General features: G+C 39.5%; 1 protein-coding gene across 1 annotated transcript in view; it reads left to right on the forward strand.

The window, feature by feature from the left end:
- The window catches only part of LOC122355862 (ankyrin-3-like), a 68,331-nt gene that overhangs the window by 41,123 nt on the left and 7,159 nt on the right, over positions 1-20,049 (forward strand). Inside the window, exons 27-40 of the mRNA XM_043254443.1 lie at positions 4,079-4,303; positions 4,488-4,642; positions 4,755-4,966; positions 5,633-5,840; positions 6,122-6,218; positions 6,939-7,168; positions 7,478-7,602; positions 8,582-8,704; positions 9,011-9,037; positions 9,631-9,709; positions 11,144-18,319; positions 19,013-19,087; positions 19,575-19,706; positions 19,837-19,980. Coding sequence (XP_043110378.1) covers positions 4,079-4,303; positions 4,488-4,642; positions 4,755-4,966; positions 5,633-5,840; positions 6,122-6,218; positions 6,939-7,168; positions 7,478-7,602; positions 8,582-8,704; positions 9,011-9,037; positions 9,631-9,709; positions 11,144-18,319; positions 19,013-19,087; positions 19,575-19,706; positions 19,837-19,980 — 9,008 coding nt within the window. The remainder of the gene's footprint in view (positions 1-4,078; positions 4,304-4,487; positions 4,643-4,754; positions 4,967-5,632; positions 5,841-6,121; positions 6,219-6,938; positions 7,169-7,477; positions 7,603-8,581; positions 8,705-9,010; positions 9,038-9,630; positions 9,710-11,143; positions 18,320-19,012; positions 19,088-19,574; positions 19,707-19,836; positions 19,981-20,049) is intronic.

The raw sequence follows: 20,049 nt of genomic DNA on the forward strand, positions 1-20,049 counted from the left end.
TTTAATTTAAATAAATTTATATTTAATTTTAGTTGTGCTTTTATTTGATTAGTTTATGTGTTTTCAATATTCTTGTTTTCAACTTCAATTCAGTTCAGTGTTTTCTTAACACTTTCTTAATATTTATATATATCATTACACATTTTATCAGGTTTACTTAATAATAATAGCTGTTTAGAATTGATTGTAAATATACTTCATTTATTCAGTATTGTACATTTCTGCTGTATAAGCATTACTTGGACAATCACCTCTGTAATGTAGAAACCATAAAGCAGCTTTGAAATGGTATGTATTGTGAAAATCTCATAAAACATAAATTTAATTAAATTCGGTACTGAAAAATATGATGTATTTTGCCACAGATGTGGCAAATACATGTTTTGTGTGTGGGCCACTGCACCGTTATATGAAAAAACATGGACTGATCAGCACTAGAAATTAGCTGACATACAAAAAATAAATGAAGAATTTATTCACCTTAACCCCGTACACAAAAAAGGCCATAGATTTATTTTTTTAATTCCATTTATTCTCTGGCTTTCTTCCTACAATTGCACAAAGTCCAGTCAGAACTTTCTAAAACACAGCAAAATGTATTTTTTTTGGATCCCATGAGGTTTACAAAAGCCTCAGCACAAACACACTCTTCTGTTCTGTCCAGAGTCACATTCTCATTTCCAAATATGTCAAGCATTTTCGTTTTCTAAAAGTACCTTTATATAAACTCTTATTAGACTACAAGTCTCAAGTCAAGAGTTTATTTAAAGGTACATTTATAAATCGAAAATGCTTGACCTCGATCTATCCTTAAACAGTTGGATAGACACTGGGCAGAAGGACAAAGAGAGTGAGCATGATGGAGAGTCAGACTTGGACTCTGTCAGGCTTTTCCATTTTGTGCTTTCCTGCTCTTTCCAGTATTCAGACTAGACTCCTGCAATTGTTCAGTTCTTAAAGAAAACAGAGATGTAGTTACTGGTGGACTAATTTTATTTAATTTTTTAATTGATGCTTCATATACATGCTAAATGAAAACAAAGCCATTAATCTTTACTAAAAAATAACTGTTATGAGGTCAGTATTGCCTCTAGAGTGAAGTATATGACCTTGTTCATGGGAACATGGAAGAGTGCAGTACTGCATAATAAAGTGCTTTTATTTTTGATAAAGTAATTTTTGGGATTCTTTCAAGTGTTTAATTTGGGTTTGGTCATATCACAAAGTTTTAAACAACGTGAGAGAAACACTTCACAGTATATCTATTTTCTCTCTCTTTGTTTGGCTTCAGGGTGTATTTAAAGATATTTCCTACATGGTGGACCCTCAGAATAAGGTACAGGTCCCTGATCGTGGCCATGCTAGATCATCTATCTCCATCAGAACGAAACACTCAGAATACAAACACACTTTTTTTTTCATTTATTCGCTCATCTGTATTTGTGTGTTTTTGTTTGTTCAGAGAGGTTTGCTCCGCCTCCATCTGCTTTTTTTTCTTGGTGATTGTCCCGTTTTAAGCCATGTTTCATCCAGATGCATCATCATCATGTTTCCAAAAACGTTGTTTCATATAAATATTTATATATACATTTTTATATATGGATGTATTTACAGCATCTTGCTGTTACTCGTGAATACAACAACGAGTGTATGCGGCGGTACAGTTGGACCCCTGATACAGTGGACCACTCACATAACACTGTCTGCAGTCCTGTGCATTCTGGGTAAGAATATTTTTTTTGTGTTTAGGTTGATTAACAAACACATTAGTAACCACAACATTTAATATATTTTGATTCTTTATGATGTGTATATACACTATAATTCAAAAGTTTGGGGTTGGTAAGATTTTTTAATTCTCTCTAATTGGCTGATATGTTGCTTAAGGAAAATATTATGATCAATTTAGCATACATAATGAATAGAACATGGAAAAGAACATATATTTGAAATATAAATCTTTTAAAACATTATAAATGTCTTTACTATTGGTTTTAATCAATATAATGTATCCCTGCTGAATAAAAAAGTCTCTCTGACCCCAAACTGTTGAATAGTAGTGCTCAGTCCTCCTTATTTTTTCACATTTTTATTTACAGTTAATTTTAGAAGACAAAAATGTGTTGTTTTTTCTATTAGTGGCACCAGATGAATTCTGTTAGAATTCCCATTGATCTCTTTGCTGAGACGTATTGCTTTTGACCACCTAGATTTCCTTAGGGGGGATTGAGCACCTCATTGGCTTATAATGATACCATTTATGATTGAAGGAAGATGATTTAATCCAACCAGTTTGCCAACATGATGCTGTTTTGGGCAAGCATGTGAAAGGCTTCTCATTGGCTTCATAAAGCACATTTTGATTTCCTTTAGTTCCCTCCCCCACACTTTCTGCTACATTGCACATAAGATCTGATTTTTGACATCAGCTTCATGTCTTTCCTACATGTATGTCAGCTTTTTTACCATGACAACAACTGTAATAATGAATGTTGTTTATTTTTTTTACCTCCTGCTGTTCTTCTGTTCTTTTTTCTTTTCGTCAATTTTTCCTTTTGCAGCCCTTCCTCCCCGCTTCCTCAGTATGACTCCAGGTGAAAACTGAGTCCGGTGACATCACTCTTTCTATAGCTTTCTGTCCTGTCTTTTCCCTCTATTTTTCATCTGTCCTCTCCTGTTTTCTTAAACTCTTTATCACTATCCTGCTCTCTGGTGTTTTATTCCCTGTTTTATCTCCTCATCTGTGTGAGTGCTCCTCCACACTGTGTGTTTAGCCGGTCTTTGGGAAATGGACCTCATCTCATGCAGAAATCAGCAACTTCAGCACAGTCATAAAATAAATTCCAGATCACTTATTACAGACACTAGTCCCACCATCAGCACATTGAGCACTTTGTGATGAAAGAGAGTTTTTGTAATGTTCTTCATTTCACAGTTTGAAATTACTTGTTAAAGCTGCACCATTTCATCAGTAGGACTGGGCGATAAATTGAAAATTAAAAGTATATTGCATTTATTAATTCACTGCTCTAATTTAAGAGGTTGATTATTGTGTGTGCCATTTATCAATAATGTTCCTGTAAAACATGTGGGTGGCATATCTGATGTAGTAAAAATATGTTTTATTAAATAGATAGGTTTTGATTTACTTATTCTTTGAAAACATTTTTTTGGACAAAAAGAAAAAAAAGGAAAGCAAATGCATCAGAACACAGTAAAGACTTCTGCTTTGTTACAAACAAATTCTATTCAAAATAAAATATATTAAAACAGAAAACAGACTTTTAAATTATAATAATAATCCTCGTAGTATTACTGTTTTCTTTGTATTTTAGACACTAAAAATAGACACTATTGGTAGTTTTAATTCATTGAATGTCACCAATATGTTGACATGCCAGTTGTTATTAAAAAAAGCTTGTTTTATCTCCCAGTCCTTTTCATCAGCGTTAGGATCTCATATATGTGTAACAAACACACAATGGCAGTGCATATGCACATACAAATTGCATTTAACTCACATTAACAGATAATGGGTGATTTGGGTTTTCTTGTCCACCTGTGGAGGTGCTTTTGGTCACACTGTTGATCACTGATCACTGCTTCGAAACAATTGATCTTGGCAGTAAACAGCATATTATTTTCAGCTTTCCAAACCGAAAGTCGTGAGTACAGTGACTATGGTAATATTTTGGTAAGTCAATATTGAAGGAATCCCTGTAGAGGTGTCTCTGCTGCTGTTGTATGAGGGACAAAATGCTGCCAGGTTTAACAGCTCGAAGCACTGCCACTCTTTTTAATTGTTTTTCCTCCGTGTCGAACTAAATGGTCTCAATCTCTCTCGCTTTAATGGTCTGTTCTCGCTTACTGTTTCTCCTCCTTTTTGTTTCTGCTGAGACCTTTCCCTTCTCCCTCCCTCTCTCTCTCTTACCACGTGTGTTGGGTGTACAGTGATCACAGCATGGGAATCGTCTCTCACTTGTTCGTGTCTGTGTAGTGGGTTAGCGTTGTGTCCCTCTTTCTTTCTTCATCTGCTTCCTTCTTTCTCTTCCGTTAATCCTTTATTCTCCTTATTTAGGTTCCTGGTGAGTTTCATGGTGGACGCTCGGGGCGGGTCAATGAGAGGAAGTCGTCATGATGGGATGCGTATCATCATTCCACCCAGGAAGTGTCCAGCACCGACGCGAATCACTTGCCGCCTAGCAAAGAGACACCGCCTAGCATACCCTCCACCTATGGTGGAGGGAGAGGGTCTTGTGAGCAGGCTGGTGGAGATGGGACCAGCCGGGGCACAGTTTTTAGGGTAAGAGTTCTTCTTTGGTGGCTTAAATGATTTGTAGTTACATAATTTTGGCCTGATTGCATTAGTTTTTAACTTTTTTTGATAAAAAGGTTGATGGTGAATGAGTTCAGATTGAGTAAAGCCAGGATTGCAATTTCCCATCTTTTTAGTGAATTCTCCTCTTATTGTCTATATTTCATTTCAGGCCTGTGATAGTTGAAATTCCTCATTTCGGCTCTATGCGTGGAAAGGAGAGGGAGCTGATCGTCCTACGCAGTGATAATGGAGAGACCTGGAAAGAACATCATTATGACTGTAAAGTGATGGAGCTCACCTCAATCCTCAATGGCATGGATGAGGGTAATTACAAATGACATAACTAAAACTAATACTTCAGACTAATACGGTTTTTATTAAGTACCTCTTTAAATCTTTATATGTTGTTTATTTGTGTTTTCATATTTAATTACAGAGATGGACAGTCTAGCAGAGCTGGAGAAAAAACGCATCTGCCGCATCATCACAAAAGATTTCCCACAGTACTTTGCGGTGGTGTCACGCATCAAACAAGAAAGTGATTACATGGGACCAGAGGGTGGAGTCCTGAACAGTGAGGCAGTTCCCATGGTGAAGGCTGCCTTTCCCCAGGGAGCGCTCACGAAGAAGATTCGAGTTGGACTACAGGTACTGTATAAGGACTTATCAAGATGGTCATTATTTGGTCGAGGTTTTGTATTTAGTTAAATTTGTTTTTATTTTATAGAATACCTGAAAAAATTAGGGAATTTTAAAATTGTATTTTCTATAGTAAATTTCTGTTATTGGTTGTTTTTTATATTTGTTATAATATTTAGCAAGCTACATATTGATCTTGTGGAGTTTGTATAGATAGCCATAATGATTTTTTGTTTACTGGTGATTTTATTCTTTCAAATTTAAGCAGTTTACATAAAACTAACCTGTCTTATCATCTCAAGGGGATTATTCTTTCTCTCTATCACATATTGTACGTATTGTAGACTACAGTGTTTTCTCACAGAACACAGACATAATAGAATAGCATCTATTCTTTGGACAGTAACTTCCAGCAGTGATCAGGATACATTTCTTAGTAAACATCTCATGACCATAGCATAGAAACTGAGAGTATATACATTTTACACAAGAAAAAAGTCTATGTCAATAACAGGCTATATACATTCCAGGATGATTATTTAGCTGCACATTCCAAGAGTGGTTATGCAAAATGTACATGACATGGACCAAAAAAATATCATTGATTCATAAAAATATTAATCTGTTTTTTTTTTCTCCTGATCATTATACCACTTTATTCTGTATCTTTCTCAGGCTCAGCCTGTGCCAGAAGACATTGTGCGGACTATCACTGGCAACCGTGCATCCTTTAGCCCGATTGTAACCGTGGAGCCCAGAAGGAGGAAATTCCACAAGCCTATTACAATGACAATCCCTGTGCCGCCCAGAGCCAAAGAGGCTGTTGCTAATGGACGCAAAGGAGAGCCTGCCCCCTGCCTTAGACTACTCTGTAGCATTACAGGCATGTGAATAGTTTGTGTGTGTATTTTAAATGAAATATGGAAAATGACAGCTTGTCATGGCCAAATGAAAGTTTGCACGTTATTTGAGATGCCCCATCTAAATTATTATTCAATGTTTGTGTTTACATTGGTGTACACCGAGTTAAAAATCTGGAAAGTATGAGATAAAACATGCATTTTACAAGTGAAATGAAATTTCACATTAACAAAGTATTACTCAACAAAGTATTGTGGTAAAAGTGATTTGCAGCACCGGTGTTCAAAACCGTTTTGTTTTTAGGTGGAACATCCCCTGCACAGTGGGAAGACATCACTGGGACCACTCCGCTCTCCTTTGTCACAGACTGTGTTTCCTTCACCACAAATGTGTCTGCCAGGTTAGTCTCAGCTGATGCTTTGGAGTGGGGGACGGTGGAAGATCTCTGCCCTAGATTAAATGATATCATTTTAATCATGTTCATCTGCACATCCACAATGTCGGATGCTGATTGAACTCAAATATGGCTGCAGACTGTGGCCTGGAAAAAAGAGTGAAAAAGAGGGAGAAAACGAAAGGACAGACACCTTTTCTATAAACATTGTGAGAACATCGCTCATGTTTTTGCTCAAAATCTATCTAAATTAGATCATTCACATTTTGTCAGTGTAAGTTTATTACAAAAATGTTCTTGAAATCAATCGTTAAAATTGATTAACTGGATAAGTTCAGATATGTGCAAATCCTTTCAGCAAGTAAACCTTTATATATTGTAGTATGGATTTTAAGTGTTGTCTGTTGTGTAAATATGCAAGCCTCTACAGACATAGTTTGCCTTTTGCATTTAACATTTTGTCTATGAACATTTAGAACTGATTTGCGGCCCGTTTTTGGGTTTCAACCAACCTGAGCACCATTCTTATAAACATGCAGTGTTTATGTCAGTGTTAAAGACAACTGACTAAAGATTTTGTTTCTGTAACTTCTATCATGTAAACATCTTAGAACTGAGGCTTCCTGTCCCGTGGAGTTGTAACAGAAAAAGTAAATATTTGTGAAAATTTGAGAATTGTACAGGATTTTTCTTATTCTAGGTAAATTCTTTCCACTGCTTTTGTAGATTTTGGTTGGCAGACTGTCAGCAGATCAGCGAGACTGTGGGTTTAGCATCTCAGCTGTACAGAGAGCTGATCTGTGTTCCGTACCTGGCCAAGTTTGTGGTGTTTGCTAAAATGATCGACCCCATAGAGACCCGCTTGCGTTGCTTCTGCATGACTGATGACAAAGTCGACAAAACTCTGGAGCAGCAGGAGAACTTTGAGGAGGTGGCAAGGAGCAAAGACATTGAGGTGCGCCACTGTAACTCACACACTAGTCTACACACATGCACAAACTAGTCTACACACATGCACACACTATGCACACGTTCACATAAATAATTAACTTTGAACACTCTGTGTTTGGAAACAGTGAGTCATGAGTTTGTGAATATTCTTGTGAATATACACACAAAGGGAAAAAAACACAACAGAACATGTACCAACAAACTTTTTTCCTCTGTAATTCACAGTCCATTTTAATGTAAACACCCACACGCTTATATTCTCCAGTATTCAAGCACAATAAAATTTCTGATCATTCACTGACATCATATATATATATATATNGGTAAGCCCATTCATGTAGAATGCTACGGCAACATTACTCCTCTGGCAAAGAGTGGTCAGCAGCTCATCTTCAACTTCTATGCCTTCAAAGAGAACCGACTCCCATTCAATGTCAAGGTTTGAGAGACTTTGGCCTAATTCTACTCGGTTACTAAAAGAAAATGTTTTTTGATGACAAAAATTACATTTCCGCACCCTCATGTTGTTCTAAAACAAAAACACAAAAACACAAAAGATAATTTGAAGAACTGTAATAGTTCACCCAAACATGAAAATTCTGCCATCATTTACTCACCCTTAAGGGAAAATATTTTGAAAAAAGCTTGTAGCCAGGTTTGCAGCCATTTTTTTTCCTAGTATTGAAGTCAAGGGTGACCAAAACAGCCTGGTTACAACATTTTTCAAAATATATTATGAATATATGCTCAGCAGAACGAAGAAACTCATACAGGTTTGAAACTACCTTAGGGTGAGTAAGTAATTTTTAAACCAAACAGTTGTTGGTCCCCATTGACTTCAATAGTAGAGAATGAAATACAATTACAATACAAATATTTTATTTATGTTCAACATAAGAGAGAAACTAATACAGGTTTGGAAAGACCTCATGGTGAGTAAATGAAAACAAATTTTTTATTTTTGTGTGAACTATTCCTTTAAGCATGCACATACAGAATTTCAGTAAAAAAAAGATTTCAAGTAATCCAGCTGTAAAGTTAAATCTGAATATTGAAATGTTTTATTTAAAAATTTACCCTATTGATCGGAGATATAAAGTGAAGTTATGTTTTTTTGCTGCATTGTACTGGCGAATGCCTTGGACATTGTACTGATATGCAAACGTTTTCAGCTATCAGTGGCATTGAAAAAATGACCTATTCATAGTCAGACATAAATTATTTATTCCATGAGCAAAAGTGTCCTATAACAGGTATAGCTAAAGTGTTCTATAATTTGTGTTTGGCTGGTCATGTGACCACAAAATAACAGCCCCCAAATAAAGCAGCATTTATTAGACTACTGATATGACTGGAGATATATGCAAAGACTAAAGACTTTTGTCATGCTATGTTGTGTATGTGGATGTGTTTTGTAGGTCAGAGATATGGGCCAGGAGCCGTGTGGGAGAATCTCATTCCTCAGAGAACCTAAAATCGCAAAAGGCCTGCCACAGAGTGCAATTTGCAACCTTAACTTTTCACTGCCAACACACAGGAAGGTAAGAACAGACAAAAACATGACGTGCAATATTTTCTCTAGTGTTATCTGGAGTCTATTGAACATTTAAACATGTCTCAGAGCTATTTGTGTTGCTGCTTTAGCTGTAACTTTGTTTTGCCTTTCTTTTTGTCTTGCTCTTTTTTAATCTCTCTGCATCTGCATTTATTATCTTTTCTATTCCTTTACTGTCCTCTTTCCATTCTTTTCTCTTACTTCTCTTTCCAATGCCATCTTCACCTACTCACCATCTTCGGCTGCTGCTGCTCCATTATGTATTGCTGCAATGCACCGTGGGAAATTTTAGGAAATGGAGTCGGATCCTGATGATGAGGTACTTATTTCATAACTTGTCCACCTTTGCCTTTAATGTGGTGCTTATGTGATCATTCGCTTATTTATGTGATTGGTTAAAAGCTTTTGTACCAGCTCCTGTCATTGGTCAGGCAAGTGCATGACTTCTTTTTGTGTTTATGAGTATATTTAAAGCGTTGTGTTATTTTGTGGCTTGGTGGAGACATTTTTCACATATCTCCTTTGCAGATTTAAGTTTTATTTAATTTTATTTTAAAGTTAAGCAATTAGGCAGTTTCACTGGAAAATACCAACCTTTCACATTGTTAGCAAATGGGCTGTGCTTGTCTAGTTGACCCTCTCTCAGGAGACCACATTTCAAAGTGAAATAAAGCACAACATTCCTTAGAGAAACTGAAGCAATTGAAATACTTTACTGATATCCTAAAATAAGTTTACCACATGAATTAATTTCTTCAAAAGATGCACTGAAAAAAATCTGGACAAACATAGATACAGTGCTTTCAAAACAATCATAAGGAAGTTGTACATGTTAGACTTTTAAAAGATCATTGCAGTACGATTTTTGTCACTTTGTTCTTACATAGGATTTTTACTTTTGTGTTATTGCAGAATGACAAAGATCGACGACATACCTTTGCTTCATTAGCATTGCGAAAGCGATACAGCTATCTGGCCGATCCAGCATCCAGTGAGTCCTACATTTTCTTTATTCTTGAAACATCAACATGACATAATCACACAGTCCAAGTTTCACACATAAACAGGCATCTTATACAGGCATATATGAAGTCACCTATTACCATTTTCAAAAACAGAACTGCCGGTATATAATGTCTGTGTACATTAGTCATAAAGTTTCATTTGTTTGCTTGCTTTTTTTGCCTTCTCTTTTTTACTTTTGTTATGAATATAGTTTTCTTTGTTCCATTGTTTCACATTTCATATGATTTGCTACCACATTGTCTATACAGGTTTTGTATTGCTGAATGTGTTTTTAAATAAATTCATCATCATTATTTGTTGTCGTTGTTTGTTTAATTTTCAAAAGTAGACACTTATAATTGGTTCTGATGAAAAAACATGAATTCAGTATCAGTACTCAGTACTTGCTTTCTTATTCATTAAAATTCATTCAAATTATCTACCTTGTAATTGGCCAGTTTATCTGCTTGTTGTCATATAAGGATCAGTGAAAGTAGGTTGTCACAATACCAAAATGTCAGTAGTCAACAGCATTAGTGCAATTTTTAAATAATAAATTTAATATATATATATTCTATAAATGAGACTGTCATTCAAAAAATAGTTGTACCGTTTTTTTGCCTTGTAGGCCTAACTTGGTGTTTATGTTCGATTGTAGATTGTTTATTAAATGTATTAAAGTTGCCCAGCTGTGATTGGTGAGTGTTTTTTCTTTACCATTTTCTTTTTTAGTATTGATGATATAATAAATTGTGACAGTTCTATTAAGGGCCTTTTTTACACAGGACGCGACAGTCATAAGTGTCTATTGCTTTATTTATTTAGGAAATACAAATGTGATTTGTTGTTTGTAACTATGGTAAACTCCACTCCCAGACTGCGATGCAAGCACCGCCTTAAACAGCAAAAAAATCTTCCACTATGAGAAAAAGTGGCCGCCGTGCGGGCGATTCCAGTTTTGCTGCTTCCTGTGTGAAAGAGCCTTCAAACTGCAAAAAACTAGTGCACAGATCGATTTTGACAGGAATCTTATTAACTCCATATAAATTCACTCTGTACTCAGGATTTCATACCTAAACACTGGTACTTTTGACATCCCTAAGCAGAAGTGAATACACAATTAAAGCATCTTAATCATTTTATATGAACATATTTTCAGAACATTTTGAGAACATACTTGTCTTATTTAAGTGCCTTATATTTTTTCCCATCATTTTGCATCTCCATCCATTTGCCACAGGCATGAGATAATTTTTTTTTTTTATTTGTTTCACTTTTCATTGTCAAAAGCCTCTACAGTTTCAGTATTTCCACTGCTGTTTGTTTTTGGATTTATCTCCTGACTAAATCTTTCTTGTTTCTCTTTTCTCTCTTATTTAACTATTTCCGTTTACTTTGTTTATTAATTTGATTATGCTAGAAACAGCTGAAAGAGGCCATAACACCACTCCAAAAACCACGGCGCAGCCTTCTGGCTACGCTTACAAGCCTGTCTTTACGACGCGCTCCTACCAGGCCTGGGCGACAAGCTCTCCCGTCAACGTTCCCAGCCAGGCGAAGTCTGGATTTGGCTCCCTCTCCAGCTCCTCATCGAACACCCCCTCAGCCTCCCCACTGAGATCGGTGTGGTCTGTGAACTCTGCTTCTCCTATCAAATCCATTATTGGAGGTTCACCAGCATCTTCCATCAAATCAGCCAGTGATGTTGCATCACCTATTCGATCTTACAGAACAATCTCCTCACCAATAAAAACTGTTGTTCAAGGTGCCCAGTATCCAGTCCAAGCCTCCCCCACCCTTCTGTCTTCTCCAGGCAAGAGTGCCCCTGATCCAGTTTCACTTAAAGGCCTCACAGGGCTCTCAGCCAGGACATCTCCTGTACCATCTGGTGGAACCTTGCTGGAAAGATCCTCCATTGCTATGACTCCTCCAGCCTCACCTAAGTCTTCTCTAAACATGTACAGCTCAAGTTTACCATATAAGTCTGTCGTAACCTCAAACCCTCCAGCAACCTGCTCCCCCATTAAAACTGTCCCGGGATTCTCCTCTATCAGAACTAGCAATGATGCCTCTGCCAGAGGATTTCTGTCATCGCTCTCCTCACCATTGAAATCTGGCTCAGCCACTACAGCCGCTGCCCTGATCAATGGGACAGTCTCCCCAACCAAATATCGCTCCTCCTCCCCAACAACCCATCTTACCAGCACTCTGCAGGAAAGAATTCAAGCCACAACAAATGCAGCAACAACAAGTGTAAACGCTGCATTTGATGAAGTGGAAAAAACCTTTAATTCTTGCTCTGCTGGCTATGGCACACTAAAGTCAGTGTCCTCCACTCCCTCATCCTCTTACCAGTCTATCCGTTCCTCTGCATCAAGCTCACTGTATGCCTCCCTAAGATCCCCTCCAAATTCTACCACATCTGTAACTTCCAGTACTATTACAGTTCCTGTCTATTCTGTCATAAATGTCTTACCAGAACACCAGTTTAAAAAGCTCCCTGAAGTCTCCATGTCAACAGCTGCTCTCCTGTCTCCCAGAAAGGCCATGCCCCAAGAAGTTAACGCCCAGTCTCAGTCGTCTTTTGCCAGAACTTTGTCTCCCGTCAAAACTCCAATGCACATGTCCCCAGGAACAGTAAAAGCTACTACCTCTTCATCCCCTCTGTCCAACAGCCAGGAGATACTAAAAGATGTGGCTGAAATGAAAGAGGACTTGATCAGAATGTCTGCAATTTTGCAAACTGATACAAATTCAAGCTCTAAAGGTTATCATTCTGACTCTAAGGAACATAAAGTTGAAGATGAGGAGCCTTTCAAGATTGTAGAGAAGGTCAAACAGGACCTTGTCAAAGTCAGTGAAATTCTTAGCAAGGATGTTTTAAGGGAGAGTAAGGCAAATATTAAAAACAGCAAAACAGAAGATGTTTTAGAGGATGACATAGATGATAATCCACAAAATGAATGGAGATGCCCACCTCGATATGAAACATTAGCTCCTCAAGTCAAAACAAAACCAGTATCTGAGAGAGATTTTAACCTTGCTAAAGTTGTTGATTATCTTACCAACGACATTGGCACAAGTTCTCTTTCTAAAATAGCAGAGGCTAAACAAAGAACTGAGGAAGCAAGGAGAGAAGGAGAGGAGAAACAAAAACGTGTCCTGAAACCTGCAATTGCATTACAGGAGCACAAGCTCAAAATGCCTCCAACCAATATGCGCCCTTCACCTTCAGAAAAAGAACTATCAAAGCTTGCTGATGCATTGTTTGGCCCTGAAATAGCACTAGACTCTCCTGATGATGTTTCCCATGACCAAGACAAAAGTCCACTATCAGACAGTGGGTTTGAAACTCGCAGTGAGAGAACTCCCTCTGCACCCCAAAGTGCAGAAGGTATGGGGCCCAAAGGCCTCTTTCAGGAGATTCCTCCTGTCATCACTGAAACACGGACTGAGGTTGTTCATGTCATAAGGAGCTATGAGCCTCCAGAGGATCCTAAAGAGCCAGCATTAGAAGATTCTAGAATGACAAAGCCTCAACTGCGATGTGTAGACACAGAGCCTCGATCACCTGGTGGGTCCATCAAAGAAAGAGTTAAAGCTTACCAAGCCAGAGTCAATGCAGAGGATGATGTGATGAGCAAAGGTATGCGGGTCAAAGAGGAAACTCACATAACAACAACTACAAGAATGGTATACCACAAACCCCCCATTAAAGAAGTTGCATCTGAAAGGATGGAGGAGACCATGTCTGTACGAGACATAATGAAGGCCTTCCAATCTGGGAAGGATCCATCTAGAGAGTTAACAGGCCTGTTTGAGCACAAAAGCAGCAGTGAAGGTTCAGATCCATCTGTTAGGCCTCTGGACCCAATGCCCAAAGTCGAGCGGATCATTGAGGTTCACATCGAGAAAGGCAACAAAGCTGAACCAACTGAAGTAATTATCAGAGAAACAAAAAATCACCCTGAGAAGGAAATGTACATATATCAGGGCAAAAGTGGCATGAAAGAATTGCAAAATAGGATGGGCAGTGAGCAGCATGACAGAACAGAACCTGAAGAATCTCTTCCTTGTTATCTGGACTCCAGAATACACATGCCTGCCTCTGTGGAGGATGATAAAACCTTAAAATTGCTTAGTCAGCAGTCAGTGGAGTACAATGATGATGAATCATCTGAAACAAGGGGAGAATCATACAAATTTGCTGAGAAAATGCTTCTGTCAGATAAATTTGACTCTTCCCATTCAGACTCAGATGAATCTGTGATTGACAGGTCTCGATACTATGGTGAGGCAACACAAAGTGGCTCAATTAGAGAATTCATGCTAAAGCCTGATAGGTCAGGTAGATCATCAGAAGATGACAATTATGACAAACTCACTTTGCTGCAATATGCTTCTGATCCTGATAGTCCAAAAAAATCTATTTGGATGAGAGTTTCTGAGGACGGGCAGAGTAAAAATAGAGAGAATCACAAATATGAAGACAGAGTAGACAGAACTGTCAAAGAGGCTGAGGAAAAGCTTAGCGAAGTTTCACAATTCTTTCGTGATAAAACTGAGAAACTGAATGATGAGCTTCAGTCCCCTGAAAAGAAACATCGTAGACAAGATGCAAGGGAGACTCGCTCTGGGCCCAGCTCAACACGTAGTAGTCCAGAGAGGTCAGTGCATAGGACTGGAGAGGACTGGAGTAGAGACAGGTTTAGGGACAAGTATGATTCCCATGACAGAAAATGTGCCAGTCTACCAAGCAGTCCTGAAAGACGAGTCTTGCTTCGATACAGTGATGACCCAAAAAAGGGAGACAGCTCATCTGCAAGCAGTGCAAGTGAATCGTCTAAATATTTCCAGCCTTCAACATCTAAGGTTAGCTCAGTAAGGATGAAATTTGAATCAGAGGCCCAGAAACAAGATAAAGGCCCACAATGGGGACAAACTTCAGGATCCCCAGTGCGGAAGCTGCAGGAAAGTAAGCTGCCTGTTTATCAAGTTTTTTCAGGGGGGAATCTCCCAAAGTCAGCAGAGTCTTCAGAAAGTGAGAGAAGCCCTAAAAAAGATAGCGAGGTTGGGCAAAGTTACAATGTACGAAAGGCTCAAGCATATGCCCAAAATCAGCACAGTGAAAGACAGAGAAGTAGGTCAGATAACTCTTCACCAAAACATTACCAAAATGTTTACAGTAAGGAGCAAATTGCCAATGAAGATAGGAAAATATACAAAACATGGGAAAACCATGGCAATGGGCAACTGAAAGGCCAAAAGACAAAGCTCACTCATACTCTAGTGCATGATAGGAAAAAGGATGACTCACAAAATGAACAGCACTCATTAAAAGATGGAAACACTACAAAAGAAGAAACAACTAAAAAGATAATTTACACAGAGCTTGTAATTCGAGAAGACCCTAGTAATGCTGAAAAATGCAATGGTGCTCTAAAAAAAAACTCGGAATCACAAATTCCTCTTAGGGTTTCATCTAGTTTTATAGACCACCATCAAAGTAGTACTTTAAAGTTAGATTCCTCCATTAAATCTGAAAGAACGGGGTCTCACATAGCCAGAAAAACACAGCACACTAATTCTGGGGCTAGCAAATCACCTAGTGATGTGTCATCTGTGGTGAGCTCAGATTCTAGCAGGCAGATTGTTAATATAGTCTGTAATGGTGTGGATGATAACCAAGTTGAGTATATTGAAAAAGTTCCCCCGGGTGTCACTGCGGACATCAAACCTCTTCCTGTGTATGTCAGCATTCAAGTAGGTAAACAGTATGAGAAGGAAACTGCCACTGGCCAGTTAAGCACTTACAAAAAAGTTGTAAGCCATGAGAGCAGGACAGTACATGAAACCAGAGGAGCATTTTATTCTGTCAAACAGAAACAGCCATCATCTCCACAGGGAAGCCCTGAAGATGACACGTTAGAGCAGGTTACATTTATGGACAGCTCAGGGAAGAGTCCGGTAACTCCTGAGACGCCTACCTCTGAGGAGGTCAGCTATGACCTGAACTCCAGAGCTCCTGAGCCAATCATCGGTTCCATGGCTGGCATGCCTAGCCCGATCCCAGAGGAGTCAGAAGAAGAAGAGCAGCCAAAGACCTTCATTTACAGAGAAGTATCAGCAGAGAAAGCCAAGTCTGCCAATCAAACAACAGAGCCTTCAAAAAGAAAACAAGACTCGAATGGAAAAAGGTCAAAAGACAAGCGCATAGCTTACATTGAGTTCCCACCACCACCACCTTTAGAAACTGAGCATTCTGGCCCTGAAAAGAGGGGGTCATGTCCTTCCTCAGAAGCAGAAACAGAGATGATGGAGGTGAACCTTCAAGAGGAACATGACAGACATCTCCTTGCAGAGCCAGTAATCAGAGTCCAGCCTCCTTCCCCTCTTCCACCTGGAGCTGACAACAGTGACTCTAGTGATGATGAATCTGTTTTTCAGCCTGCCCCACTTAAGAAATACACCTTCAAAATGGCAGAGGAGTGTGAGAAACGTGTTAAGCCTAGAAAACCAGAGAGAAACAGCTCACACCACAAAGAGTCTGGTATCAATGGTATTGTCAAGGGAGAAGAGGTAGAATGTGAACAGAATGGAAATGATCAGTCTATCACTGATTGCTCAATAGCAACAACTGCTGAATTTTCCCATGATACAGATGCCACTGAGATAGATTCTCTTGATGGGTATGACCTACAAGATGAGGACGATGGACTGAGTGACCCTAAAACATCCAGCCTGTCGAATGAGGGAAAAGCAGGAGATCGGTCTTTCAGCCAGAGCAAACTTGAAGTGATTGAAGAGGAGAGCACACCAAATGAGGAAGCTGGGGAAAAGGCAAAAACTAAAAGGTCGTCTGGGAAGAAATCAGACAATGGGAAAGAGGATAAAATCTATTCTTTGGAGGGAAGACACCCAGACAGGCAAGGTTTTGCAGACAATTATTTCAAGTATCAACTCGAGGAGGACATAAACACTACCTTTAAAACTGTGGCTACTAAAGGTTTGGATTTTGATCCATGGTCTGGTAAAGAAGAGGAGGGAGCTTTTGATGCTAAGAACAAAGATGAAGATCCGAAGCCCTGTGCTTTGTCAGTGGAAGACAAATCTCAAGCTACCACGCCGGATACCACTCCAGCAAGAACCCCAACAGATGAGAGCACCCCAACTAGTGAGCCCAACCCTTTCCCCTTCCACGAGGGCAAGATGTTTGAGATGACCCGCAGTGGTGCTATTGACATGAGCAAGAGGGACTTTGTTGAAGAGAGACTCCAGTTTTTCCAGATTGGTGAGCATACATCAGATGGGCAGTCAGGGGACAAGGGGAAAGGGGACAGGAATGCGGGGGTAGTTGCCTCTCACTCAAAGGCAGGGGAAAGAGCTGTAGAGGGGAAGGTAGAGGCCACCACAGATTTAACACCATCCAGAGGCAGCACAGTGCAAGGCAGTGCTGACTGCCTGGACGCACCTCCATTCGCTGACACCACCTCATGCACTGTCACAGCCTCCAAGGTCGACCCCAAATTACGCACCCCCATTAAGATGGGCATCGCAGCTTCCATTACTATAAAGAAAGACACTGGCTCAGCTGAACTGACTGATGTTAAAACTGAGTCCTCAGACAGTCAGATGCCGGAATACATTAGCTTGGAGTCTCAATTAGCTGAAAGTCACTTTGATAGCAGGCGCACTAACTCTTCCCCGACTGGCAGAAAAGATTACCCATCAGAAAACTACAATAACAACAATAACTTAGAGTCCTCCAATGTGCAGGCCAACTACATCCAGTGTGGTAGTGTAGTGTTCAATTTGCAGTCATCATCTGAACCCACCTTACAGAAAGCTAGTAGAATAGAAGCTCAGTTCTGTAGGGAGTCGTTGGAGAAAGCCAGTGCTGAGAGTTCTCAGGCTAAAGTAGTCTTGGAAAACAGGCAGCCCAAATCTAGGCTCCCAGTCAAGGCAGCAGGTTTCAGTTTTAACACACTCAGTTCAGGGAAGCAGAAACCTAAACAGGTTGTGAGGCCAGAGGCAAGGAAAGTGGATCCTGCATCCATAATGCCTGAGCCCAAGTCTAGAATACCTGTCAAGGACATCAAAAGAAATGGTCCAGCTAACTCAGCTGTCACAGCTCAGGTAGTTCCGAGGTCAAGTAAGCTCCCAGAAGCAGAGAGATCAGTCAGACCAGTGGTTCCCTCTAGGCTGCCTTTCAAAGACAGGTCATGTGGTGCTTCCGAGGCAGGTAGAGGCAACTTTAGTGAGGTGTGCAGGCAGTCAATTGAGTTCTTAAAAAATGTTAGCGGAGAAGCAATAAAGGTGGCTGAACGACTTTCAGACGAGGAGAAACAGGCACAGGGAGAGCAGTCGCAATCGGAGGAGGACAGCAGCACATCACGAAGCACCTCACTATCGGACCCCTCTCAGTCCCAGCCCTCCCTCTCCGCTGGCTCCTCCCGAGGGGTCACACCCTCCAGGACAAAGGTCACAAGGGCGGCGGGCAGTGAGAGGAGGAGGAGTAAGCGGACTGGAGGAGGGAAGGAGGGCAGTAAGAACGAAGGGGCTCGCAGGTCGCCCCCCGTCGCGGAGATCAAGCCTAGTTTGTAAAACTTTATTGAAAACTTTACTTGATCCTTAGTTGCATGAGCCGTTGTGACTGATTGGATTGCCTGTGGCGTGAACAATAGCTGTCATTCTTGTCATTCTCATCACTGTGCTGTGTGACTGTACCGTACTGTATCTGTCCCTGTCAGATCTCCCCTTCTCTCTCCCCTACCTTCCACAGATAATTTATCCTAATAATGAGGGGTGGGGCACTGAGCAGTCTATCTGTGCTGGGTTGGTTAAAGGAACGTTGTTGAGGAATATATATATATATATACTTCATTGTTTGTGAACTTTGTCAGAAAAAAATGTGCAGTACTATGTTGTCTGCATGCTTCATCTCAAGTCTTTTTTGTTAATGTTTTGTTTTCATTTTTTTATACCGTTTTATAAACTCATAGTTATTGCCTGCATAGATTCTGTTGAAAATTTGTTTCACGTACACAATCAGAGCACCAACTGTGTAGCTGAAACATTGCAGTTCACTGTCTGTCTTTCTTCCTTTTCTAGCCAATCAGTACTATTCACAAACATCCTCAGGTTTTTCTTTTCCTGTTAATAGCTTCTGTATGAGGAAAATCTTGTTAATTTTTCCTTGTTTTGGCCAGAAAAGGAAGTCATCTGGAGTCTTCATTTGAAATTAATTAGTAACATGTTTGTAAAGTTTCTGTTCTGTATGTCATGACAGGTCCACAGAGCCCCTGTGAGAGAACAGACCTTCGAATGGCCATCGTTGCTGATCACCTGGGACTGAGCTGGACAGGTTAAGATGCTTTGCCCCATATGACTGAGAAGGTTTTAGAGGTTACATTTTAATTGCCAGGCATTAATTGTTTACTACTGACCTTCTCAAGCCTTAAGAGAAGCCCTGACTATTGAATATTTAAATAGGAAGCCAATAATAATATGTTTGCTAATAATCAATAGCAAACAATCCACAAAACAGCTTGCCACAGCTTGCCCTCTTGTGCCTGTGATTGGTATTGCAGTAAAGAACTGGATTTATTTTTAAATTCAGTTCAGTTCATAAATCTTAATGTGACAACATGCTATGAATGAATCTGATTAGGATTTTATTATTAAATGTTTACTAAACAGGAATTCTTAAACTCAGAACATAACAAATCATTAAAGGCTTAAAAATGTTGTAGCGTTTTTACCTTTAATTGTCTTTACATTTGTCTTCCTTTACTAGCTCACTGTGCAGAGGTGATGCTAGTTATAACATTATGTGTTTTTCTGATTTATAGAGCTGGCTCGAGAGATGAATTTTTCTGTGGATGAGATAAACCACATTCGTACAGAGAACCCAAACTCTCTCACAGCCCAGAGCTTTATGCTCCTTAAGAAGTGGGTCAGTCGGGATGGGAAAAACGCCACAAGTGAGAGTCATTTTCTCTCCATCTGTCTTTTTTCTCATTAATTTCTTTCTTTTTCTTTCTTGTATGTTCTGTGAAGTTATAACATCTACCTAAAGCAAATAAATGTAAGTCACTATTTATGCTTTCTTAGCGGATGCACTGACGGCTGTCCTGACTAAAGTGAACCGGATGGATATTGTGACTCTGCTGGAAGGGCCCATATTTGACTATGGTAACATTTCAGGCACCAGAAGTTTTGCAGATGATAGCGCTGTGTGCCAGGAAAAGGCGGATGGTAAAGTTTAGCCCCATCTAGCTGAATCCACTCCCCCCCCCCAAACCCAACCCCAACCCACCCTCTCCT

The sequence above is a fragment of the Puntigrus tetrazona genome, chromosome 12 (genome assembly GCF_018831695.1).
Source record: "Puntigrus tetrazona isolate hp1 chromosome 12, ASM1883169v1, whole genome shotgun sequence".
NCBI lineage: Eukaryota > Metazoa > Chordata > Actinopteri > Cypriniformes > Cyprinidae > Puntigrus > Puntigrus tetrazona.